This window comes from Mobula birostris, chromosome 5 (assembly GCF_030028105.1).
Source record: "Mobula birostris isolate sMobBir1 chromosome 5, sMobBir1.hap1, whole genome shotgun sequence".
Taxonomy (NCBI): domain Eukaryota; kingdom Metazoa; phylum Chordata; class Chondrichthyes; order Myliobatiformes; family Myliobatidae; genus Mobula; species Mobula birostris.
This window is the reverse complement of record NC_092374.1, coordinates 110,679,197-110,704,470: the sequence shown is the minus strand read 5'-3', so window position 1 is coordinate 110,704,470 and position 25,274 is coordinate 110,679,197. Positions and strand designations below refer to the sequence as shown.

Here is a 25,274-nt window from a genome sequence, read left to right as displayed (position 1 = left end):
ACAACTCCTCCCTTGGACGGTCAGACACCCTGAGCCAATAGACTGGTCCTGGACTTATTTCCTGGCATAATTGCATATTACTATTTAACTATTTATGGTTTTATTACTATTTATTATTTATGGTGCAACTGTAACAAAAACCAATTTCCCCCGGGATCAATAAAGTATGACTATGACTATGAATTTCATTAGCCCGAAGGTGGTGAATGTGTGGAATTCATTGCTATAGACAGTTGTGGAGGCCAAGTCACTGGGTATATTTAAAGCAGAGATTGATAGGTTCTTGATTAGTCAGGGTGTCAACGGTTATGGGGGAAAGGAAGGAGAATGGGCTTGAGAAGGATAATAAATCAGACATGATGGAATGGCGGTGCAGACTTGATAAGCCAAATGGTGAATCCTGCTCTTATGTCTAATAAATGAATGCAACGATAATGTAAGAATGTTATCAAAAATATTCCTTGTAAGTCACACACATTTCCAATATGGATATACATCTTTAAACTTCCATAATATTTGGGTCAATATCCTGCAATTCTGTAAAATCACTATGGTACTGTAATGGCATAATGGCCAACACCTTAAGGTAAAGAATGTGAAGCAAAATATAAAATACCGTAAGTTGTAACATCACTGCCTTACGATCAGAAGAAAACCATTTGCCATATCTCATGACTAGATGTTAAATGATTTGAAGAGAGATATCAGCAGATTTCACAGACATATTTCATTTCACCCTCAATAACTTTGTTTCTTTGAAGGTGCTGGTGGATGGTCGCCTTTGGAATCTAACAAATACCAGTGGTTGCAGATGGATCTCAGTGAGAGGACGGAGATCACTGCAGTAGCTACTCAAGGCCGCTATGGGAGTTCGGATTGGGTGACGCGCTACCTGCTGATGTTTAGTGATATGGGAAGGAACTGGAAGCAGTATCGTCAGGAAGACAGCATTTGGGTAGGGGACTTAATTCAATAATATAAATCATTAATTATTGTAAAGTAAATCGAAAATTAATTTAGTGCTTTCAAGCACTTGAACCCCTGATTGGTCTAGTATTCAATATTTACACACCATCATGTTTCCAGTGTTGTTTTGAAATCTTGCTTCTCCCCAAAGACCTGCATAGTAACAAGAGAGTGGACAATGTGGTTTTGCCTTCAAATTTCCCCATGGTACTCCTACTCTTGTGGTAGAACTGAGTTTTGTAATGCTGCACTGATAGTGCCTTGCAAACACTCCATTAGAGGATTGAGTCATTTTTTTTAAAAAATGATGAATCATATTCAATTGTAATTCATTGAACAGCTTCTAGATGTCACTTGGCTTTGAATGACATTCTTAGTGCTAGGTACTGAAGTGTGGAATTGCTGTTTCAAGTTCAGATTCTATTTGATTTATTTTATTGTACTGAGAGATTTTATCCTGTGTAATGTATTGAAGTTCATACCTGATCAGTGGTGCTAAACAGCCTATATTGTTATGAACTTTTGTAGTAGTGCAGCAGTTAATTAATCAGAGACCTGGACTAATAATCCAGAGATCCAGGTTCAAATCCCACCATGCCAGCTGTGGAATTTAAATCTGGTTAGTAGACAAGTGTGTGGAAAGAATAACAAGGTGCTGTTGGAATACAATCACAGTAGCATCAATGCGTTATTATTAAAGCCTGCATTCTTCATCATTGTCCTTTAGCAGTGAAATTTGGCCATTCCATGCATACCGATGGGTTGGTATTAAAACCTATGCGGTTCATTATTGCCCTTTAGTAAGTTAATCATCCTTACCTGATCTGATTCACATTTGACTATAGACTCTAACATGTTAGATTTGATTGTTTTTAATTTTTTCTAAATGTTTGTCACTATTACCTTCTCAAAGGGCAATAATGATGGAAATAAATGCAGGCAGATTCCAAATGCTTGAATGAATATTAATAAAAATGTGTAGGTGGAGTAGAGCACACAGCTGCTGTTATATTTTGTGCTTAGCACTACTAACTAAAGGTAAATTTCCAGCAAGGACTCTACATTACCTGCAAAACTGTGAGACCCTTACTGTCACATGCATGCACCCATCATAACAAGCATACCTTCTTTTATACCTATCACCTAGCACAATAAGAATGCTTTCTTTTATACCTCGAGTTCAGATGTTACTTCTTTAAAATGTAATCAGTTGGGGGCAATATATAACTAATATATTATTTTTAAGGACAGGCTTGCCTTATGTTTCAATCAGCAGAACTGTGCCTCAGTTATTGGACCCATGAAGTTAGATGTTAACCAAAATGACTCCAATTCAGTTTCCAATTCATTCAGCTTCTTCCCATCTGTCATCAGATTTCTGAATGGACAATGAACCCATAAACACTTTCTTTCTATCTTTTTTCTCTTTTTTTGTGCAACTTACTTAATTTAATTTATACATTTTAATTATAATTTATAGTGTTTTATTATTATGTATTGCAATATAGTACTGCCGCAAAACAACAAATTTCAGAAATGTGACAGTGATATTAAACCTGGTTCTGATCCTGATGGCAACAGCGAGAAGAGCATGGGCTGGATGGTGTGGGTCTTTGACAACAGAAACTGATCTGTAGCTTTATCAGCTTGGAACAGCTTCTAGTGACTATTACTTCTGAGTCAACATCTTACTGGGCTCATGTCCCGTTCCAGAGTAGTGCTGAACTTGAACTTTCTCACAAAATGCTGGAGGAACTCAACAGGTCAGGCAACATCTATGGAGAGAAATGAATAGTCAACATTTCAGGCCGAGACCCTTCATCAGGACCTAACGGAGGGTCTCTGTTTGAAACAATGACTATTCACTTCCCTCCATAGATGCTGCCTGACCTGCTAAGATCCTTCAGCATTTTGTGTGTTGCTGTCAATTTCCAGCTTCGGCAGAATCTCTTGAGTCTGAGTGAAAACCTGAAAAAATGAAGTTCAATTTCGTAACATTTGACTACCTCTTTTGTTGAACTATGTTTCCCTCAGGCCCCTAACACCCAGTCTTAATTGCATTTCTCTGGAAGATTTCCCTATACCAGCCCTTGTCCACTGCAGCCTTTTGTCCATGGGTTTAATGTCAACCCACCAGAATCAGAATCGGTTTTAATATCACTGGCATGTGTCCTGAAATCTGTTGTTTTGTGGCAGCAGTACGTTGCAATATATAATAAAAACCATAAATTACAATAAGAAGGTATATATAAATTAAATAATACAAAAGTGAGAAGGGAAAATAGTGAGGTAGTGTTCATGGGTTCATTGATAGCAAGGGGGAGGAAGTTGATCCTGAAATGAATGTTGAACATGTGCATTCAGTCTCCTGTACCTCCCCCTTGATGGTAGCAATGAGTAGAGGGCATGCCCTGGGCCATGGGGGTCCTCAACGGCACCTGCCACCTTTTTGAGGCACTGGCTATTGATCGAAAGCATCAGATGCAAAACACAAAGTAAACGCAAGGTACTTCTTGCATCATATTAAATCATTTGGAAGACTGGTCAGCATCTGAAGGATGAAATTCTTAAGGGGAACCTGAGGGGGGACTTCACTCAGATGGTGGTGAGAGTGTGGAATGAGCTGAATTGGTGCACGTGGCTTTGATTATAACATTTGAGAGGAGTCTGGAAAGAAACATGGATGAGAACGGTTCGGAGGGCTGTGTTCTGGGTGCATGCAGGTGGGACAAAGCAGAAGGCTAGGCTAGCACACACTAGATGGGACAAAGGGTCATTTTCTCTGCAGTTATGCTCTGTGACTGTATCTTCAGCTTCTGATGCACTCTATAGTCAAATTAAGGAACTCAATTTCCCCAAATTCATTATGACAAGAAGTTGCTGAATGTTTTTCCTCATCCCTCTGCAAGAACAGTGACAAAGTGGTTATGTCTCTAGCGTGGGCTAATGATCTGTGAGTTCCACATTTAATCTGGAATAATAAATATGACAATGTTGACCGTAAAACCAAGTTGTGATTAAAGCTGCACTCATTGTCTTCAGGAGAAGACATCTGCTGCCTTTACCAGAATGGTCTATGCATGATTGACAACAACGTAGTGGCTTACTGGAACATCTCAGGATAATCGCTAGATTGCCCTCTGAAGCACTCAATGGCACTTTGTGACAAGCAAGCTTTGTGTGAATGAATGAAAGTTTAAAAAGGTCCCTCAATTTAAAGGGGATTAAAAACAAACTGGCATGGGTGTCAAATGATGCGTGGGCATATTCCTAGTATCAACTTCTAGCACAATCAAATACACTTACAACGCAGGAGGAGAACTGCCAGTATTTGCAATTCCAGACCACTGGTACTTGTCAGCAAGGGAGAAAATGTTCCCTCATTATCAGTTCCAATTATCTTTTGTAGTTGAACTTTCATGTTAGCAAGGATAAATTGACAGAATGAGGATGCAATTATACTTGAGTGTTGTGCAATTTTCTCTGGCTGTTGACTGTTATACTTGCTTGAGACAAAGTCCCAATGAGACAGAATGTCTCTTTACAAACTCTGTGTTGGACATCACAAGGTGCTGCTGTTCTTAGATCAGTGAGTGCTAAATCCTTTTCTGACATGTAGCTCAGTGTAATAAGATTTCCCACTGAATTTGTTGGGAAACGGAAGAAAAACTCCTGAAATTTGGCTGACTGTGCTGAAAGAAGCGAGCTGCATGGTGTTTGGGGATGTGTACAAAATGAATTTCTGGCTGGTGGTGCAATGGGATCAGCGCCGGACTCTGGAGCCAAGGCTCCCGAGTTCGAATCTAGGTCGAGTCACCCCCGAGCACGCTTTCCTTCCGTGCCGGGTTGAGCGTCGAGCTAGCCACTCGGCCTCGTAAAAAGAAAAAGGATCGAGTCAGGAACATTCATATCGTGACCCAGTTAATCCGAAAGGAGACCAATACTGACCCTACACACCAGATGAGAATGGCTGACTGTCTGGTGCGACACGCAAAAAAAAACTTCAATACATTGGGAGCACTTTGGCCCTTATGATATGTCCTACTGAACGCATGCTTTATTAAGTCAGCTCACAAACAATGTGTTGGAACAGCTGAGTTGTTCACCTTGCAAATAACATTCATATCTGCTGCAATGAGCTTAAACTGTACAGTCTCTGAATTGGGTTCTCTATCAGTACAAATCAAGAAGACTTTGGCCAGATCCTGACCCAGACGACCGGAGGGTGGCAAATGTTATTCCTCTCTTCAAGAAAGGTAGTAGGGATAATGCTGGGAATGATAGACCTCTATATCTCACATCATCAGTGGGTAAACTATTAGAGAGCATTCTTACGGACATTTGGAGAAGTATAGTCGGATTACGGATGGTCGACAGAATCAGAATCAGGTTTGTAATCACTGATATACATATGACGTGAAATTTGTTGTTTTGCAGCAGTAGAACCATACAATACATAAAATATACTATGGTAACAATAAGAAATGTATATTAAATATAAATTAATAGTGCATAGACAGTGCACATGAGTGAGGAAGTGTTCATGGGTTCACAGACTGCTTGGAAATCTGATGGCAGAGGGGAATAAACTGTTCCTAAATCACTGGGTGTGTGTCTTTAGACTCCTGTGCCTCCTCTCTGATGGTAGCAATGAGAAGAGGGCATGCCCTGGATGGCGAGTGTCTTTAGTGATGGATGCCACCTTCCTGAAGCACCACATTTTGAAGATGTACTGGATGTTGGGGTGGTTAGTACCCATGATAGGCTGGCTCAGCAGCTTGCTGTGAGGATTGCGTCAGAGGCAGAATCAGAAGTCCACGGTTACATAGCGGTTAGCATGATGCTATTACAGCTCAGGACACTGGAGTTCAATTCCAAGGTCATCTGTGAGGGATCTGTACACCCTCCCCGTGGAATGTGTGGGCTTCCTCCGGGTACTCAGGCGCCCTTCCACAGTCCAAAGACCCACCGATTAGTAGGTTAATTTGTCTTCAGAAATTGTCCCGTGATTAGGTTAGGGTGAAATCAGGGAGATGCTAGGTGACAAGGCTCAAAGGACTGGATGGGCCTATTCTGTGCAGAAATCTCAATAAATAAAATAATCTCTCAGAATTCAGTCTCTGCCTTTGTCAGGTGTTAATCTGATGATCCAAGGTCAGAAAATTTAATACTTAAAACAGGGATACAGCATCTATGAAGAATTTAGACAGGTAAATGGATAAGAATAGTTTAGAAGGATATGTCTGAAATGCAGGTAATTAGGACCAGCTCAGGTAGTCAAGATGGCACCAGCGAACGATTCCTTGGGCAACATCTTCCAGGTAACAAATCTTGTAAATTATTTCAGTTTTCCTATGCCTTCTGCTTGTTCTTTTTGTATTGTTTGTGTTACGGAAACTGTTGGAGATCAGAGACGAGAACCCGAAAAGGACCAAGAACACAAGCTGACTCATGGAAAAAACGCGATGACGGGATGCAGGGTCATTAACAACTCGGACTCGAAGCAGCGAGGGAGATTGAAGCATTGAAGTGAAGGTGTTCGGACCCAGTCACTGAGCGCTAGTGACAGAGTATGGTCCTGGGGCCACCGCCAGGACGTCGGCATTTGGACCTATTAGCGATTGCTCCCAACAGGACCAGAGCATCGGCGATTGCTCCCTGCGGAGGCCACCATTCAGACTAGGCAGGAGCTCTGAGTCACGGAAGAACAGCTCAATGTTCTGAGATTTTTGTGATTGGACTGTATATTGGTCTCCTTCGGTTTATCAGCGTTTTCTTTCTTGTGGCCAATTGGCCGGTGTGTGATCTGCAAGTTCTTTATGTGTGGGTGGGAGGGTAGGGGCTTTTGATGCTACTGTCGTTGTTGCTTGTGAGTGATGGGGTTGTTCACTGTTTTCCGCGGGGGAGGGGCTGGGGACGTATTCCTATTGTTGCTCTCTTTTTCTTTGGGGAGAGGGTCAGGGATTGTTATTGTTGCAGTTCTCTTTCTGTGAGGAGGGAGTGGGGGATCCTGGGGTCTGTGAGTTTTGTTTCTTTTACTACTTCATGGATATGTCATGGCTTTCTGGAGAAGACAAATATCAGAGTTGCATTGTACATGCATACTTTGAACCTTGAACCTTGTTCAGCATGAAGCAGTTTGGCCTCTGTGGCTTCTGTGCTGAATGACTTTATAAGTGCTGCATGAGACTTTATAACAGACTGTACTTGAGCCATCTTGGGCCCCTTATCTAAGAAAAGATGTGCTTAAATTGGAGAGAGTCCAGAGGAGGTTCACAAGAATGATCTCAGAAATGAAGGGGTTAATGTATGAGGAGCATTTGATGGCTCTGGGCCTATACTCGCTGTAGCTTAGAAGAATGAGGGGGCATTTCACTGAAATCTATTGAATATTGAAAGCTAGATAGACTGGACATGAAGAGCATGTTTATAATAGTGAGAGTTCAGGACTGGAGGGCACAGCCTCAGCATCGTACAGAGATGAGGAGGAATTTCCTTAGCCAGAGGGTAGTGAACCTGCAGAATTCATTACCACAGACATCTGTGGAAACCAAGTCACTGGGTATATTTAAAGTGAAGGTTGATAGGTTCTTGATAAGTGAGAGCATCAAAGGTTATAGGAAGAAGCAGGAGAATGGGGTTGAAAATAAAACAGCCGTGATGGAACGATAGAGCAGATTTGATGAGCCAAATGGGCAAATTCTGCTGCAATATCCATTATGACTAATTGATGTACAAATAAAATAAAATCACTTGAAAACTAAAATGGTGAGGTGATTTGATATATATTAGAATGGAGGTTTAAAGCACTGAATATTAAATAAGTGCATTAGCAGTCGAAGCAAGTGGTTTCTAAAACTGCTTCACCATTCAGAAATATCATGGGTATTCCTTGACCTGAAATTCATTTTCTTGTTTCCATTAAATCACTTAATATCCGAATGTATGTCGACCTCAGCCTTTCAGCCTCAGCTCTCTAAAGGAAAGAATTCTAAAGGTTTGTAACCTTGGACTGAGGCAATTTCTTTTCAGTTCAGACCTAAATGGTTCACTATTCAGAGATTATGTCCCTACTTCTCCATTCATGATTATCCAATGAAAGGAAGCATCCTCCTGAGTTAACCTCAGTTATATATAATATATGGTAGATCAAACTAATTTTTCTTAGTTGTGCCATTCTTTCTTCTAAATTGTTATGGACACTTTGTACATTCTGATATACTGAATTTAGTTTTTGTCAGGGCTTGACTTTATTCATTTACATGAATTTTGTCTTAATTTTCCTGGACCTTTCTAATCGTCATTGCTCAGGCTTGCCTAGATCTTCAACAATATTAGAGCATTAGAAATAGGAGCAGGAATAGGCCATTTTCCCCTTGAGTCTTCTCCAATTACTATGGTTGATCTCCTTCTCGATGAGATATTCCTGTGTTCTTTGTGTATCCCACAATTTCCTGGACCTGCTGAATGAAGTAAATGACTCTTTGCACCATAGAATTCCAAAAATTCATCACTCCCACCCCTTCTAGGAGGCTTATTCCTTACTCAGAGACTGTGATCTCTGATTCTGCATTCCTTGTTTAAGGGAAATAGATTTCCTGCATCTCATCCATCTATGTTAGAATGTTGTATGTTTTAACAAGCTTACCTCTCTTTCTTCTGAATTGTGGAGAACAGAAGCTTGGTCTGCTCCTCAAACTCCTCAAACAGCTAACCTGCTTTCTCTGCAATCAGTCTACTGCTATCCTCTCTCTATGGCAAGCTCATCCTTTCTTTAATAATGAGACCAGGATTGTGCAAAACACTCCAGAAGTAACCTCACCGAGGCCCAGTACAGTAGGGCATCTTTACTCCTGGCATAATGAAGGCTAACTTAAGATCATTCTTAAAAACACGAAAGTCGGCAGATGCTGGAATGTTTCAGGCCAAGACCCTTCTTCAGGACTGAGAAGGAAGGGGGAAGATGCTAGAATAAAACATGGGGGAGGGGAAGGAAGGGAAGATGATAGGTGAAGCCATGTGGGTTGGAAAGGTTTGGGGCTGGAGAAGAAGGAATCTGATAGAGGAAAGTAGATCACAGGAGAAAGGGAAGGAGGAGGGGACACGGGGGAAGTAATAGGCAGGTCAGAAGAAGTAAAAGGTCAGAGTAGGGAATAAAGGAGCGGGGAGGCATTTTCTTTTACTGGAAGGAGAAATTGATATTCATGCCATCAGGTTGGAGGCTACCCAGATGCAATATAAGGAGCTGCTGTTCCACCCTAAGGATGGTCTCATCTTTGTACAAAAGGAGGCCATGGACTGACACTTCAGTGTGGGAATTAAAATATTTGTCCACTGAATAGTCCCGCTTGTGAGAGTTGGTGTGGGGGTGCCTGATGAAACAGACTTCCAATTTACGACGGGTGTCACCAATGTAGAGGAGGCTGCATCGGGAGCATCGGACACAATAGATGTTTCTAGCAGATCTGCAGATTGCTAATAATTTGCTGTTCAGGCATGTTTGCTTTCAGTGATTTGCATACAAGGACACTTGGATCCTTAAGACCATCAACACCAATCAATCTTTCACCATTTGTGAAAAAGAATCACTGCTGTACTGCAATGATAAGGCCGAACTCAAGTTGGAGGAACAACACCTCATAGCCCTGATGAAGGGTTTCAGCCCAAAACAATAACTGTTTATTCTCCTCCCTAGATACTGCCTATGGAGGAGATTAAGAAAAATGCTGGAGGAGCTCATAAACTTGCTGAATTCCTCCAGCATCTTGTGTCTGTTGCTACTTCATATCATGTCTGCGTATTCTCCACCTGTTGGCATGAACATTGATTTCTCTAGCTTCCATTAACCCCTCCCCTCTGTCTAGCCCTCCTTTTGATGATCTTTTGTTTAATTTAATTCCCCTGTTCTCCATATTGGTAGCCCTCTCACCCCTTCTCTTATCCTCCCCATCTTCATGACCTTCCCATCATCTCCTACCCTTTATTTTGTGATCCACTGTCCTCTCCTATCAGATTCCTTCTTTAGCCCTTTACCTCGTCCATCTATCACTTTCCAGCTTCTCACTTCATCCCCTTTCACCCAGCCAAACTCCTTCCCCCTCACCAGGTTTCCCTAACACTTGCCAGTTCCTGCTCCTTCTGTTCTCCGCACCCTCCCCCAGGCCTACTTATTCTAACTTTACCCCCCCACCCCCATCTAGTCCTGATGAAGGGTCTCAGCCTGAAATAGTGACTGTTCATTTCCCACCATAGATACTGCCTGACCTGCTGAGTTCCTTCAGCATGTTGTGTCTGTTGCTCAGGATTTCAGCATCTACAGAGTTGCTTTGGCCACTACTTCATCAACTTTGTTAGATTTATAAATTCGGTTCAAACTTGGTCATTTTGAAATTCTTATAGTTCAAAAAGTATTGGTTGGAGTAATTTATTGATCTCAAATAGATGTGAGCTTATGAAGGAGGGCCATTGACTGAGCAGTTGGATGAGGGTGGTCCAGAACCACAGACATAAGAGCAGAATTAGGCTACTCGACCATCGAGTCTGCTCACCATCCTTTCATGGCTGATTTATTATCTTTCTCAACCCCATTCTCCTGCCTTTTCCCTGATAAGACCAGAAGGACACTGCCCCCCTGAACTATTGCAGTAACCTCCTAGGGTTGGGATGAGTTATCTCCAGTTAACCACGATCATCTTCCTCTGTGAGAAATTAAGTTCAGCCACTGAAATCACTATTTCAGTTATTTAGTGTCATGGAGAGATACAACATAGAAAGATGCCCTTTTGCTCATCCAGCTTATGCCAACCATTTACACTTGTGTGATTTTGTTCCCAGTTTCTCCCACATTTTCATCAGCACTCGCCAGATTCAATCATCAACACACTAGAGACCATAAATGAGTAGTTTCTTCTACTTTTGTTTGCTTCTTCAAAGTTCAAAGAAAAATTATTGTGAAAGTACTTAGGTGTTACCACATACTACAGCAAGAATTATTTTCTCACAGGCATTTACAGGAAACAAATAAATACGATAGAATTTTATAAAAATCTGTATGTAGAGTAGACAAAGGCTAACAAACACCAATGTGTATTGTGCAAAAAGAAGGCAAACTGCAAATAAAAATAAATTGCAATAATTGCTTGAAACTGAGTCTGCAGAAGCAGGTCAGAGTTGAGGTGAGTGAAGTTATCCACACTGGTTCAGGAGCTTGACGGTTCAAGGGTAATAACTGCTCCTGAACCTGCTGGTGCAGGACCTAAGGCTACCTGATGCTCACAGTGAGAAGAGGGTATGGCTTGGATGATGGAGGTTTTTGATTGTTTAAACTATTGAATGCAAAGTGTTCATATTTTTTTCTTTTAGTCTGTCATAATTGTAGTTAAGTTAGGGGGACAGTCTCAGTTAGAAACCAGAGACAAGGGCTCAAATCCATTGCTACTGTGTGGTTAAAGAAAAATAAAACAAGTCATTACCAGCAACGATGATGTGTTTCTGAGCTGAAAAATAACTCTGTGACTCCCTTCATAGATGCAGCGTGATCTGACCTTCTGAGTTTTTAGCATTTTCTGTTTTCATTATGATTGTTTTTAAGCACATCTGGTTCATTAATATGAGAGGGAGAGAGGGAGAGAGGGAGAGATTTATTAAGTACACTTGTACACCTGGTGCCAGATGGGGTGGTATGAGTATCTCAGATTTGACTGATTTCTGGGATTTTCACATACAGCAGTCTCTAGGGTTTACAGAGGATGGTGCAAAAAACAAAGTAACATCCAGTGAGCAGCAGTTCTGTGGACAAAAACAAAGCCTTGTTAATGAAAGAGGCCACAGGAGAATGGACAGATTGGTTCAAACTGACAGGAAGGCAACAGTAACTTAAATAACTATGTGTTTCAACAGTAGTGTGCAGGAGAGCAACTCTAAATCCACGCTATGATGAACCTTGAAGTGGATGGTCTAGAAGCAGCAGAAGACTATACTGACTACCACTCCTGTGCCTAATACGATGGCCATTGAGTGTGTATATGTAAAGCAATCTGGCTGTCTCTGAAATGGTCAAAGACAGCTGATTGAAACAGAAAGTATATATAGCTGAATGGAGCACGCATTATTAATCTAGCCATAGAACTTGTATGTAACAAATATCTGAAGAATACCCCACAAACCAGCCGAACAACAAAATGACATAATTGTTTAACAGAATAATAACTCCTCTAAAACAATCAACACACATATAAAATGCTCGTGAACGCTGCAGGGCAGGCAGCATCCATAAGAAGAGGTACCGTCAATGTTTCGGGCCGAGATCCTTCGTCAGGACCTCTAAAATAATCACCTCTCCTCCCTAGCTTTGGCAAAGGGCTTAGGATCTGAAATATCAACTGTTTCTCTTTCAACAGATGCTACTTGAACTGTTGAGGACTTTCCAGAACTTTCTTTCTCTCAAAATAATCATTGGTTGTGTCATGTCCCACCGACAAGACAGAGCGGCTGCTGAGAGAAGGATCGTGGTGGGTTGGATTAATCCTTGTAGTCCTCAACATTGATGCCTGACTCTAATAAGTCTCTTGGCATAAACTATAAACTTCTCTGACTTTTGGTTCTATATATTAGCATGTCAACATTGTGGTAAGACCAGTAATTGTTTTCCATTCGTAATCTTCTTGCAAAGATTTATCCATCCTGAATTGACTTGAGAAAGGATTGGTGAGTTTCCTTCCTGAATCCTCTAGTCTTCCATTTGGAAGTGTCCCAAAATGCTATTGGATAGGCAATTCTAAGACCTACCAATCAGCTGCTCTCCCCACCTCTGCCAACTCTTAGTTCCTGTTCCATCTGTCTTTTCCCTTTCTCCTAATGTTATCCATTTATCCCCTTATTTCCTTGTCAGATTCCAGCCTTTTCCTGTGGGTTTATTGGATTCTGATGTTTTTGACCCAGGGTTCTTTCAGAGGTCAGGAAAGAGGCACAGACCCTATTGTTTCATGATAATTTTATTAAGAGGTAAGAGAACAAAGGAAACAGGAGCAGAAGCTAGTAGCAGGTTTAGAGACAAAAAACTAAGATGTTAAGAAGATTAAAATTGTGCTGCTTTGTGTTGAACTATTTTATACCACAGAGATAAGAAAAGTCCATTTAAATTTATAGATAAGAGTTAACCAATGAGAAAGTTATTATTCAAATACTGCAATACCAAGTTAACCAATGAGAAATCACTTATTCAAATAATGCAGAATAAAGAAACTTCCAGAATTATACTTTGTATAACCACTATGTGCATATTAAACTGTTATATGCATATAAGAACTACTTAAATACAAGCATGTAATTAATTTTTAAACTGCTAGGAAAACAACAATTAAACACTCTAATCTAAGAATTAAACAGTTGGATCTAACCAGTTATTATTGATCTCCAGCCACTATCTCCACCTTCATTTCACAAACACAAGAGATCCTGCAGATGCTAGAAATCTTGAGCTATACATACAAAATGCTGGAGGAATTCAGCAGGTCAGGCAGCATCTATGGAAGGGAATTAGCAGTTGATTTTTCAGTCCAAGATTAGGGTCTTTCTTAGCCTGAAATGCTGACCGTTTATTTCCATCAGTAACTGCTGCCTGATCTGCCAAGTTCCTCCAGCATTTTGTGTGTGTTAATCCACCTTCACCTCCTGTCTTTGCACCTGATTCCACTGACCTTTTTTTTGCCTCTCTGCCTGCATCTAGCACCAGCCGGCTTATTTCTTCCAACTCCACACACACCTCTCCCCAAGTACCCCATCTTGCTCAATTTGCCTGTTATCCTTTGCTCCTCACCTCTGGTCTGTGTCACCACTCCCCACCCGTTCTCCTCTTTATAGTGTCTGCTCTACACACTTAATCCTGATACGGCGATTCGAGCTGAAACACCAGCAATTCGAGGGTGGCACGGCGGCCAGTATAACACTTTTACATCGCCAATGAGCCAGGTTCAATTCTGCCACCGTCTGTAAGGAGTTTGTATGTTCTCCCTATGGCCACGTGGGTTTCCTCCAGCTCCTTCAACGTCCTTCCACGGTCCAAAGACACACAGGTTAGTAGGTTAATTGGTCATGTGTGTAACCAGGTGGTGTGGGCTCGTTGTGATGGATGGGCCTGTTGCTGTGCTGTATCTCTAAATAAAAATAAAAATGAATAGATGCTCCCTGAGATCGTTCAGCAGATCATTTGTAATTCTTAGACCTTGACTCAGTGACAGAGGGGGAATAGCAACAGGTCAGGATATTTTGTGACTTGGAGAACAATGCATGTCATGGCGTTTCAAAGCAACAAAAGCCCTTCTTCTTGGAAGGTCAGAGAATGTAGGTTATGTGTATGTTATCAGAGTAGCCTGGCCGGGGAACCATGATACACAGTGTAGTCACAATGGAAGGGACGAATTTGAAAATGCCAATCAGGTAGATTTTATTGTGCTGTACAGAGTTAATGCCATATGTATATGCAGTAGAGTTCAAGACATCTATCAGTGATAATAAACCTGATTTTGATTCTGACCTTCTTGAAAGTTATTGGAGTTTATTTTATTTTATTTTATATAGAGTTACAGTATGAAGCAGGCTCTTGTAGCCCAACGAGCTGTCCTGCCTAACAATTCACCTATTTAACACAAAGCTAATCACAGGACAATTTGCAGACACCAATTAACTTGCTAACTGATACATCTTTGGACTGTGGAAGAAAACCAGAGCTTCTAGAGAAAAAGCACATGGTTCACAGGGAGAACATAGAAACTCCTTACAGGAGGCACTGGAAATGAACTCCAAACTCCGGAATACCCTGAGTGCTAACCGTTGGGCGACCACTGATCTTATTCCGGCCAGTAGAAAGCTGTCCAGCACATTCCCCATTCGTTCCATATAGATGATCGGAAGTCTCTGAGATATCAGAAGATGAGGTACAGGATACCCAAATTCTAACCTGCTCTTCAAAGTTCAAAGTAAATTTTGTATCAAAGTATGCATATGCTGCCTTGATTAATTTTATTACCAGCATTTACAGGGGAAAGTATAAATACAATAGAGATTCCTGACGAACTGTGAATAAACAGATAAATACTCAATGTGCAAAAGAAGGCAGACTGTGCTAATAAAAAAGACGTGAACGAGAGTTGTAAAGAGTCTTTAAGAGTGAGACTGCAGGTCATAAAATGCTGTTATAGGCTGAGTATTTATACAGCTAGTTCATTTTGTGTATGGTCACTATAGAACTCCCATATGGCATGGGACAATGTAAAAAATCTGTATAATTTATGTTTTGGTCATGATCTCCTTAGGAATGCTGCTTATGTGATACTATGTACCCATTTTGCTGCTGCAGTAGCACCACCTGTATGTGTGTCTGTGTACTGGTGAATATGACAATAAACTTGACTTTGACTTTCACTTGTCAATAGGAGCATTAATCTTTTTTGCAATGAAATGTGTCATATTTGAGTATTCAAACAGTCCAGGCAGATTTCCTTAATTGATGGACTTGAGTGAACCTGGCCAGTCTTTGGCATCAATAATAATACGAGTTTTGTTTCCCAAAACAAACAAGATATTGATCTGATTTTGTACACCATAGATGCAATGGTGGGATTTGAATTCTAGTCTTTGGATTGTTAGTCCAGGCTTTTAAATTTCTGATCAATAATTTATCAGCTGTGCGTGCACCTATCCTACCTAACATCAATGTTGAAAAGCAAGTTTGACATTAATGATTTTTGAGAAACAAAACACAGTAGGCAAGCGAAAGGAATGTTATTTTAGACTTACGACTTTAATTTCTTCTGTTTATTTTTGTTTAGTAAATGTCCTTATGCATTCACATAAATTCCCATCTGGGATTTTTTTTTAATCATGTTATTAACCATTCTCTTTACTTTTAAGGAAGCTTGGGGCTACACTTAGCGAGGACAAACAAAATTGATAAATGCTTGTTTATCAGAATGCAGGAAGGAAATTAAAGCCATCCATATCACAGTCAAAGGAAAGGATGAAAGAAGTAGATTCTGTTCAGTGACTTCCTGCCCACATTTAACGTTTCCCATTCTCTGAAGGTCTGTTCTCAAGGATCTCTCCCATCTGTCCCACATTCATTTTTGACCTCCTAGCACCAGACAGGAGGTACCACAGCATTAGGACAAGAACTGTTAGGATAGGAGACAGTTATTTCCTCCAGGCCATTGCTCTACTGAGCTCCCTGCCACCACACAGGTCTCATCATGTATGAAGCACCAGTAGCGTTATACTCTTTACTCTTTAACCTGTGTCGTAAATGTTCTTTATGCTAAATGTCAGCGTTCTGGAATATATTTTATTGTTTAAGTTATTTGTGGTAATAGTACTTTATGTGTTGTGTGTGTACATATATGTATTGTGTTGTGCACCTTGGTCTGGAGGAATATTGTTTCATTTGCCAGTATTAACTAGGATAGACAGAATCCAACACAGCGGAAGCCTGTTTGATCTGAAACCCAATGTTTGCGGAAACAAGAATTCAGGAAGCCAGTTGGTATTTGAACACAGTGTTTCACTAAGTTTTCTCAGGGCACCAAGTTTCCAGATGCAATGATCAAGTGAAGAAATCCATTTTCAGGCCTTGGTTTCAACTGGGGGAGTGTGCGAAAGGCTAGAAAGTGGGCAAAACCCCATCAGGGTCAATCTGTTCATCTGAGGTACACCCTCTCTCAAAGAGGAAAGCAGAGTAGGCAGCTATTAGGAGCCCTAAGTACCAGCTGGGGATATCAATGACTTGGTTTACTGTGATGGGGGAAACAGGGAAAGTTTTGTTTCTTGAAGCTCACTGCAGAAAGTGTTCAGGTATTGACAAGAGATGAAACTGAGGCTAATGGGGCCAGGTAACTTCACTCAACACTGAACTGATGGACTTACTTTCAAGAGCTCTACAACTCATGTTCTCATATTTATTTTTGTATTTGTACATTTGTCTTCTTTTACACATTTATTGCTTATTAGTCTTTGAGTGTAGATCCTCATTGATTCAGTTGTATTTCTTGTTCCACTGTGAATGCCCACAAGAAAAAGTCTCAGGGTACTTTAATAAGACACTTCCATGGAACTTCAAGGAAACATTGGATAAGAAGGAGATGGAAATCAGCAATTGGATGTGCCAGTGACTGACCTAGGGGAACACTACAGTTTGATGCTCCTGGTGGGAAGCATGGCTTTTCCTCCTGACCTGATCTGGAAGAAGTGGTGGATAACATCTTAAAGCAGGGAGGCAATATCTTCTACCTGCCAACTGCAATCCAGTTTATGCAACCGCTGGTAGCCTACCTGTCAGCTATGGATTTTACACCAGGCTTCTGATAGTTCTGTCAGACCCTGGATTAAATAATTAATCAAGTGACTCATCTATCCACAGTGAAGTCATTCGAGTGCATTGAAAATACCATCGTAGAAAAAGAGAAAAATAACTTGAATTGCTTACCAGGCCAAGTGATGTCTGCGGGGAGAGACAGAGTTAATATTTCAGGTGCTGGAGGGATTCAGCAGGTCAGGTAGCATTGGGACACTTCTGTCCCATTCCTTTCCAGTCCCTCTGAAATGGTTCAACCTGAAACATCAGCTGTTCATTTCACTCCAGAGATCCTGCCTGGACTGCTGAGTTCCTCCAGTGCTTCGTGTATGTGTGTTTCTCACGATTTGCAGTATCTACAGAATCTCGTTTCTCAAATTGTTGCCTGCCTATCAGGAGGGTAGGTTGCAGAAAAGAGAGAGGACTGGGGAGAATAGGGAGCAGGTGACTGACAGGTGGTGAGACATTGGAGGTGTGTTAATTACAGCTGATCTGTGTGGCAGCAGTAAATAAAAGGGAATGAATGAAGTCAGAGAAAGAGAGAGATAGAAAGAAAGAAAGAAAGAAAGCGCTTGAATCATGAGATACAGAGCATCACCATTGCTGGAAATCGGGAGTAAAATGGAATTCAGTAAGTACTGGAGACACACTAGAACACAGGCGCTGGAAACACTTAGCACATCAGTGAGCGTCAATGGCAACAGCAAAGCTGAGTTGACATTATAGGTTGCTGACCTTTCAAGCGAACTGGCCAATTCTGACATAAATGGGATCTGCTGGTTGTCTTAAATTATTGAATCAGTTTATTTTGTATGCTTGTTTTCTAGCCTGCCCTATTTCAGATTAAATGCCATTTATTATCATACAAAAACGCAGTGATGAGTGTTTTACCTGTTGGTGTTTAAATAACAGTACATAACACTACGGCAACAGAATCACCACCCTGAGGTCACCACTGAACAGAAACTGAATTGCAGAGAATTCAACAGAAAGTTGTTAACTTCCTAACATACAAAGATAATTTTTAGAGTCTAGATAAGTCTAGTCATGCATGTTGTGAAATCGTCTTCACTTGCTTGGATTACTAGAGCTCCAACAATCACAACCAGGTTTATTGGCACTGACATATGTCACAAAATGTGTTGTTTTGTAGTACAGTACAAGACATACAGCACATACAAGATTACTATAAGTCACAATGGTAACTAGAGAGAGGGCATGTGGCAGATTGTGAGAGTTCATAATGATGCAAGCCGTCTTCTTCAGCCACCAGTTTGATGATGTCCTTGGTAACGGCAAGGGTTGATAATGGGGAGGGTTGGTAACGGGAAGAGTTGACGACGGCGAGGGTTGACAACTGGCAAAGTTGACGACGAGGAAGGTTGACCACGGGGAGGATTGATCATGGGGAGGGTTGCACTAGTGATGCAGCTAGCTGAGTCTACAACCTTCTTCAGCCTCTTTCAATCCTGAGCATTGCAGTGATGCACAACTCAAGGAGGTCATGACTATCCTGGACAAAGCTACGTAATTGATTGTTACAACATTTGTGTTCCTTCCCTGATTCACCACAAGTACAGAGGTAGCAGGTGTAATGGAACACCACAATCTCTGAGCTCTGCTGCATCCGAGATGTATACTGCAATGACTTCCTCAGTGTTGTGTCTGAATCCTGGATCTCCTTGAAGAATAATATGCAAAAAAACATATTTATTTTAGAGATGTAGCACAGAATGGGCCCTGGTGGCCTTTTGAGCTATATTGGCCTAACAATTGCTAATTCAAGCCTAGCCTAATGATAAGACAAGTTGCAATGACCAGTTTACCCAATGACTGGTACGTCTTTAGACTGGAAGAAGGAAAACACATGCATTCGACCAGGAGGATGCACAGATTCCTTGGAGGATGTTGGGACTGAACTCCAAACTCTAATGTCCAATCTTTAATAGCATTGCACTAACCACTGTGCTACTGTGGTGCCCGTACTTCACTGGGAGGAACCCAGAGTTACCCCAAGATGGTCATCACCAACGATGAGGGCATTAGGAATGGACCTTACAACAAGGTGCAGAGAAACGAAGGACCTTAGTCATAGTTTTCAGTAAATGGTTACAAACATGCTATCAGGACTCAGAAGTCTTATAGATAGGGAGTGGTTGGACAGGAAAGAACTTGCTGCCTTGAAGCTTAGGAGACCGAGAGATGAGCTTGAACTCACGAGACGTGGGGCGCGGCATAAGCACCGGCTTGATGGGCCACAAGGCTTGTGACAGACTTTAACAAACTAGTGAGGAGTGAAATATGTAAAAAAGGAAAGGCGAGGTAGTGTTCATGGACTTGATAGTGGAGGGGTAGAAACTGTTCTGAAAACACTGAGTGTGCATTTTCAGGTTCCAGTACCTCCTCCCTGAGGGTGAAAATGGGAAGGGGGCATATCCATATGATGAGGGTAATAATGAGAAGGGGACATGTCTGGATGATGAGGGTAATAATGAGAAGGGGACATGCCCCAGATGATGAGGGTAATAATGAGAAGGGGACATGCCCCAGATGATGAGGGTAATAATGAGAAGAGGGTATGCCCCGGATGATGAGGGTAATAATGAGAAGAGGGCATGTCTGGATGATGAGGGTAATAATGAGAAGGGGACATGCCCCAGATGATGAGGGTAATAATGAGAAGGGGGCATGTCTGGATGATGAGGGTAATAATGAGAAGAGGGCATGTCCAGATGATGAGGGTAATAATGAGAAGGGGGCATGTCCCGGATGATGAGGGTAATAATGGGAAGGGGGCATGCCCCGGATGATGAGGGTAATAATGAGAAGGGGGCATGTCTGGATGATGAGGGTAATAATGAGAAGAGGGCATGTCTGGATGAGGGTAATAATGAGAAGGGGACATGCCCCAGATGATGAGGGTAATAATGAGAAGGGGGCATGTCCGGATGATGAGGGTAATAATGAGAAGGGGTCATGTCCAGATAGTGAGGGTAATATTGAGAAGGGAGCATGTCCGGATGATGAGGGTAATAATGAGAAGGGGGCATGTCTGGATGATGAGGGTAATAATGAGAAGGGGGCATGCCCCAGATGATGAGGGTAATAATGAGAAGGGGACATGTCCGGATGATGAGGGTAATAATGAGAAGGGGGCATGTCCAGATGATGAGGGTAATAATGAGAAGGAGACATGCCCCAGATGATGAGGGTAATAATGAGAAGGGGGCATGTCTGGATGATGAGGGTAATAATGAGAAGAGGGCATGCCCCGGATAATGAGGGTAATAATGAGAAGGGGACATGTCCCGGATGATGAGGGTAATAATGAGAAGGGGACATGTCCAGATGGTGAGGGTAATAATGAGAAGGGGACATGTCCCGGATGATGAGGGTAATAATGAGAAGAGGGCATGTCTGGATGATGAGGGTAATAATGAGAAGGGGACATGTCCCGGATGATGAGGGTAATAATGAGAAGGGGCATGTCCCGGATGATGAGGGTAATAATGAGAAGGGGGCATGTCTGGATGATGAGGGTAATAATGAGAAGGGGGCATGTCTGGATGATGAGGGTATAATGAGAAGGGGGCATGTCCCGGATGATGAGGGTAATAATGAGAAGGGGGCATGACCGGATAATGAGGGTAAGAATGAGAAGGGGGCATGTCTGGATGATGAAGGTAATAATGAGAAGGGTGCATGCCCCGGATGATGAGGGTAATAATGAGAAGGGGGCATGTCTGGATGATGAGGGTAATAATGAGAAGGGGGCATGTCTGGATGATGAGGGTAATAATGAAAAGAGGGCATGTCCCGGATGATGAGGGTAATAATGAGAAGGGGGCATGTCTGGATGATGAGGGTAATAATGAGAAGGGGGCATGTCTGGATGATGAGGATAATAATGAGAAGGGGGCATGTCCGGATGATGAGGGTAATAATGAGAAGAGGGCATGTCCCGGATGATGAGGGTAATAATGAGAAGGGGGCATGTCTGGATGATGAGGGTAATAATGAGAAGAGGGCATGCCCCAGATGATGAGGGTAATAATGAGAAGGGGGCATGTCCGGATGATGAGGGTAATAATGAGAATGGGTCATGTCCAGATAGTGAGGGTAATATTGAGAAGGGGGCATGTCTGGATGATGAGGGTAATAATGAGAAGTGGGCATGCCCCGGATAATGAGGGTAATAATGAGAAGGGGGCATGTCCCGGATGATGAGGGTAATAATGAGAAGGGGACATGTCCAGATGGTGAGGGTAATAATGAGAAGGGGACATGTCCCGGATGATGAGGGTAATAATGAGAAGAGGGCATGCCCCGGATGATGAGGGTAATAATGAGAAGGGGCATGTCTGGATGATGAGGGTAATAATGAGAAGGGGGCATGTCCCAGATGATGAGGGTAATAATGAGAAGGGGACATGCCCCAGATGATGAGGGTAATAATGAGAAGAGGGTATGCCCCGGATGATGAGGGTAATAATGAGAAGGGGGCATGTCTGGATGATGAGGGTAATAATGAGAAGGGGGCATGTCCCGGATGATGAGGGTAATAATGAGAAGGGGGCATGTCTGGATGATGAGGGTAATAATGAGAAGGGGGCATGTCTGGATGATGAGGGTAATAATGAGAATGGTGCATGCCCCGGATGATGAGGGTAATAATGAGAAGAGGACATGTCCCGGATGATGAGGGTAATAATGAGAAGGGGGCATGTCTGGATGATGAGGGTAATAATGAGAAGGGGGCATGCCCCGGATGATGAGGGTAATAATGAGAAGGGGAGATGTCCGGATGATGAGGGTAATAATGAGAAGGGGGCATGTCCCGGATGATGAGGGTAATAATGAGAAGGGGGCATGTCTGGATGATGAGGGTAATAATGAGAAGGGGGCATGCCCCAGATGATGAGGGTAATAATGAGAAGGGGACATGTCCGGATGATGAGGGTAATAATGAGAAGGGGGCATGTCCAGATGATGAGGGTAATAATGAGAAGGAGACATGCCCCAGATGATGAGGGTAATAATGAGAAGGGGGCATGTCTGGATGATGAGGGTAATAATGAGAAGAGGGCATGCCCCGGATAATGAGGGTAATAATGAGAAGGGGACATGTCCCGGATGATGAGGGTAATAATGAGAAGGGGACATGTCCAGATGGTGAGGGTAATAATGAGAAGGGGACATGTCCCGGATGATGAGGGTAATAATGAGAAGAGGGCATGTCTGGATGATGAGGGTAATAATGAGAAGGGGACATGTCCCGGATGATGAGGGTAATAATGAGAAGGGGCATGTCCCGGATGATGAGGGTAATAATGAGAAGGGGGCATGTCTGGATGATGAGGGTAATAATGAGAAGGGGGCATGTCTGGATGATGAGGGTATAATGAGAAGGGGGCATGTCCCGGATGATGAGGGTAATAATGAGAAGGGGGCATGACCGGATAATGAGGGTAAGAATGAGAAGGGGGCATGTCTGGATGATGAAGGTAATAATGAGAAGGGTGCATGCCCCGGATGATGAGGGTAATAATGAGAAGGGGGCATGTCTGGATCATGAGGGTAATAATGAGAAGGGGGCATGTCTGGATGATGAGGGTAATAATGAGAAGGGGGCATGTCCCGGATGATGAGGGTAATAATGAGAAGGGGGCATGTCTGGATGATGAGGGTAATAATGAGAAGGGGGCATGTCTGGATGATGAGGATAATAATGAGAAGGGGGCATGTCCGGATGATGAGGGTAATAATGAGAAGAGGGCATGTCCCGGATGATGAGGGTAATAATGAGAAGGGGGCATGTCTGGATGATGAGGGTAATAATGAGAAGAGGGCATGCCCCAGATGATGAGGGTAATAATGAGAAGGGGGCATGTCCGGATGATGAGGGTAATAATGAGAATGGGTCATGTCCAGATAGTGAGGGTAATATTGAGAAGGGGGCATGTCTGGATGATGAGGGTAATAATGAGAAGTGGGCATGCCCCGGATAATGAGGGTAATAATGAGAAGGGGGCATGTCCCGGATGATGAGGGTAATAATGAGAAGGGGCATGTCTGGATGATGAGGGTAATAATGAGAAGAGGGCATGCCCCGGATGATGAGGGTAATAATGAGAAGGGGGCATGTCCCGGATGATGAGGGTAATAATGAGAAGGGGGCATGTCTGGATGATGAGGGTAAAAATGAGAAGGGGGCATGTCTGGATGATGAGGGTAATAATGAGAAGGGGCATGTCTGGATGATGAGGGTAATAATGAGAATGGTGCATGCCCCGGATGATGAGGGTAATAATGAGAAGGGGGCATGTCTGGATGATGAGGGTAATAATGAGAAGGGGGCATGTCTGGATGATGAGGGTAATAATGAGAATGGTGCATGTCCCGGATGATGAGGGTAATAATGAGAAGGGGGCATGTCTGGATGATGAGGGTAATAATGAGAAGGGGGCATGTCTGGATGATGAGGGTAATAATGAGAAGGGGGCATGCCCCGGATGATGAGGGTAATAATGAGAAGGGGAGATGTCCGGATGATGAGGGTAATAATGAGAAGGGGGCATGTCCCGGATGATGAGGGTAATAATGAGAAGGGGGCATGTCTGGATGATGAGGGTAATAATGAGAAGGGGGCATGCCCCAGATGATGAGGGTAATAATGAGAAGGGGACATGTCCGGATGATGAGGGTAATAATGAGAAGGGGGCATGTCTGGATGATGAGGGTAATAATGAGAAGGAGACATGCCCCAGATGATGAGGGTAATAATGAGAAGGGGGCATGTCTGGATGATGAGGGTAATAATGAGAAGAGGGCATGCCCCGGATAATGAGGGTAATAATGAGAAGGGGAGATGTCCGGATGATGAGGGTAATAATGAGAAGGGGGCATGTCCCGGATGATGAGGGTAATAATGAGAAGGGGGCATGTCTGGATGATGAGGGTAATAATGAGAAGGGGGCATGTCTGGATGATGAGGGTAATAATGAGAAGGGGGCATGCCCCGGATGATGAGGGTAATAATGAGAAGGGGACATGTCCAGATGGTGAGGGTAATAATGAGAAGGGGACATGTCCCGGATGATGAGGGTAATAATGAGAAGAGGGCATGTCTGGATGATGAGGGTAATAATGAGAAGGGGACATGTCCCGGATGATGAGGGTAATAATGAGAAGGGGACATGTCCGGATGATGAGGGTAATAATGAGAAGGGGGCATGTCTGGATGATGAGGGTAATAATGAGAAGGGGGCATGTCTGGATGATGAGGGTATAATGAGAAGGGGGCATGTCCCGGATGATGAGGGTAATAATGAGAAGGGGGCATGACCGGATAATGAGGGTAAGAATGAGAAGGGGGCATGTCTGGATGATGAAGGTAATAATGAGAAGGGTGCATGCCCCGGATGATGAGGGTAATAATGAGAAGGGGGCATGTCTGGATGATGAGGGTAATAATGAGAAGGGGGCATGTCTGGATGATGAGGGTAATAATGAAAAGAGGGCATGTCCCGGATGATGAGGGTAATAATGAGAAGGGGGCATGTCTGGATGATGAGGGTAATAATGAGAAGGGGGCATGTCTGGATGATGAGGGTAATAATGAGAAGGGGACATGTCCCGGATGATGAGGGTAATAATGAGAAGGGGACATGTCCCGGATGATGAGGGTATTAATGAGAAGAGGGCATGTCTGGATGATGAGGATAATAATGAGAAGGGGGCATGTCCGGATGATGAGGGTAATAATGAGAAGAGGGCATGTCCCGGATGATGAGGGTAATAATGAGAAGGGGGCATGTCTGGATGATGAGGGTAATAATGAGAAGGGGGCATGTCCCAGATGATGAGGGTAATAATGAGAAGGGGGCATGTCTGGATGATGAGGGTAATAATGAGAAGAGGGCATGCCCCAGATGATGAGGGTAATAATGAGAAGGGGGCATGTCCG

At 42.7% G+C, this 25,274-nt stretch overlaps 1 protein-coding gene across 1 annotated transcript in view; it reads left to right on the top strand.

Moving 5' to 3' along the window:
- LOC140198396 (contactin-associated protein-like 5) overlaps nt 1-25,274 on the top strand; it is a 1,159,251-nt gene that overhangs the window by 24,912 nt on the left and 1,109,065 nt on the right. Inside the window, exon 3 of the mRNA XM_072259489.1 lies at nt 762-955. Coding sequence (XP_072115590.1) covers nt 762-955 — 194 coding nt within the window. The remainder of the gene's footprint in view (nt 1-761; nt 956-25,274) is intronic.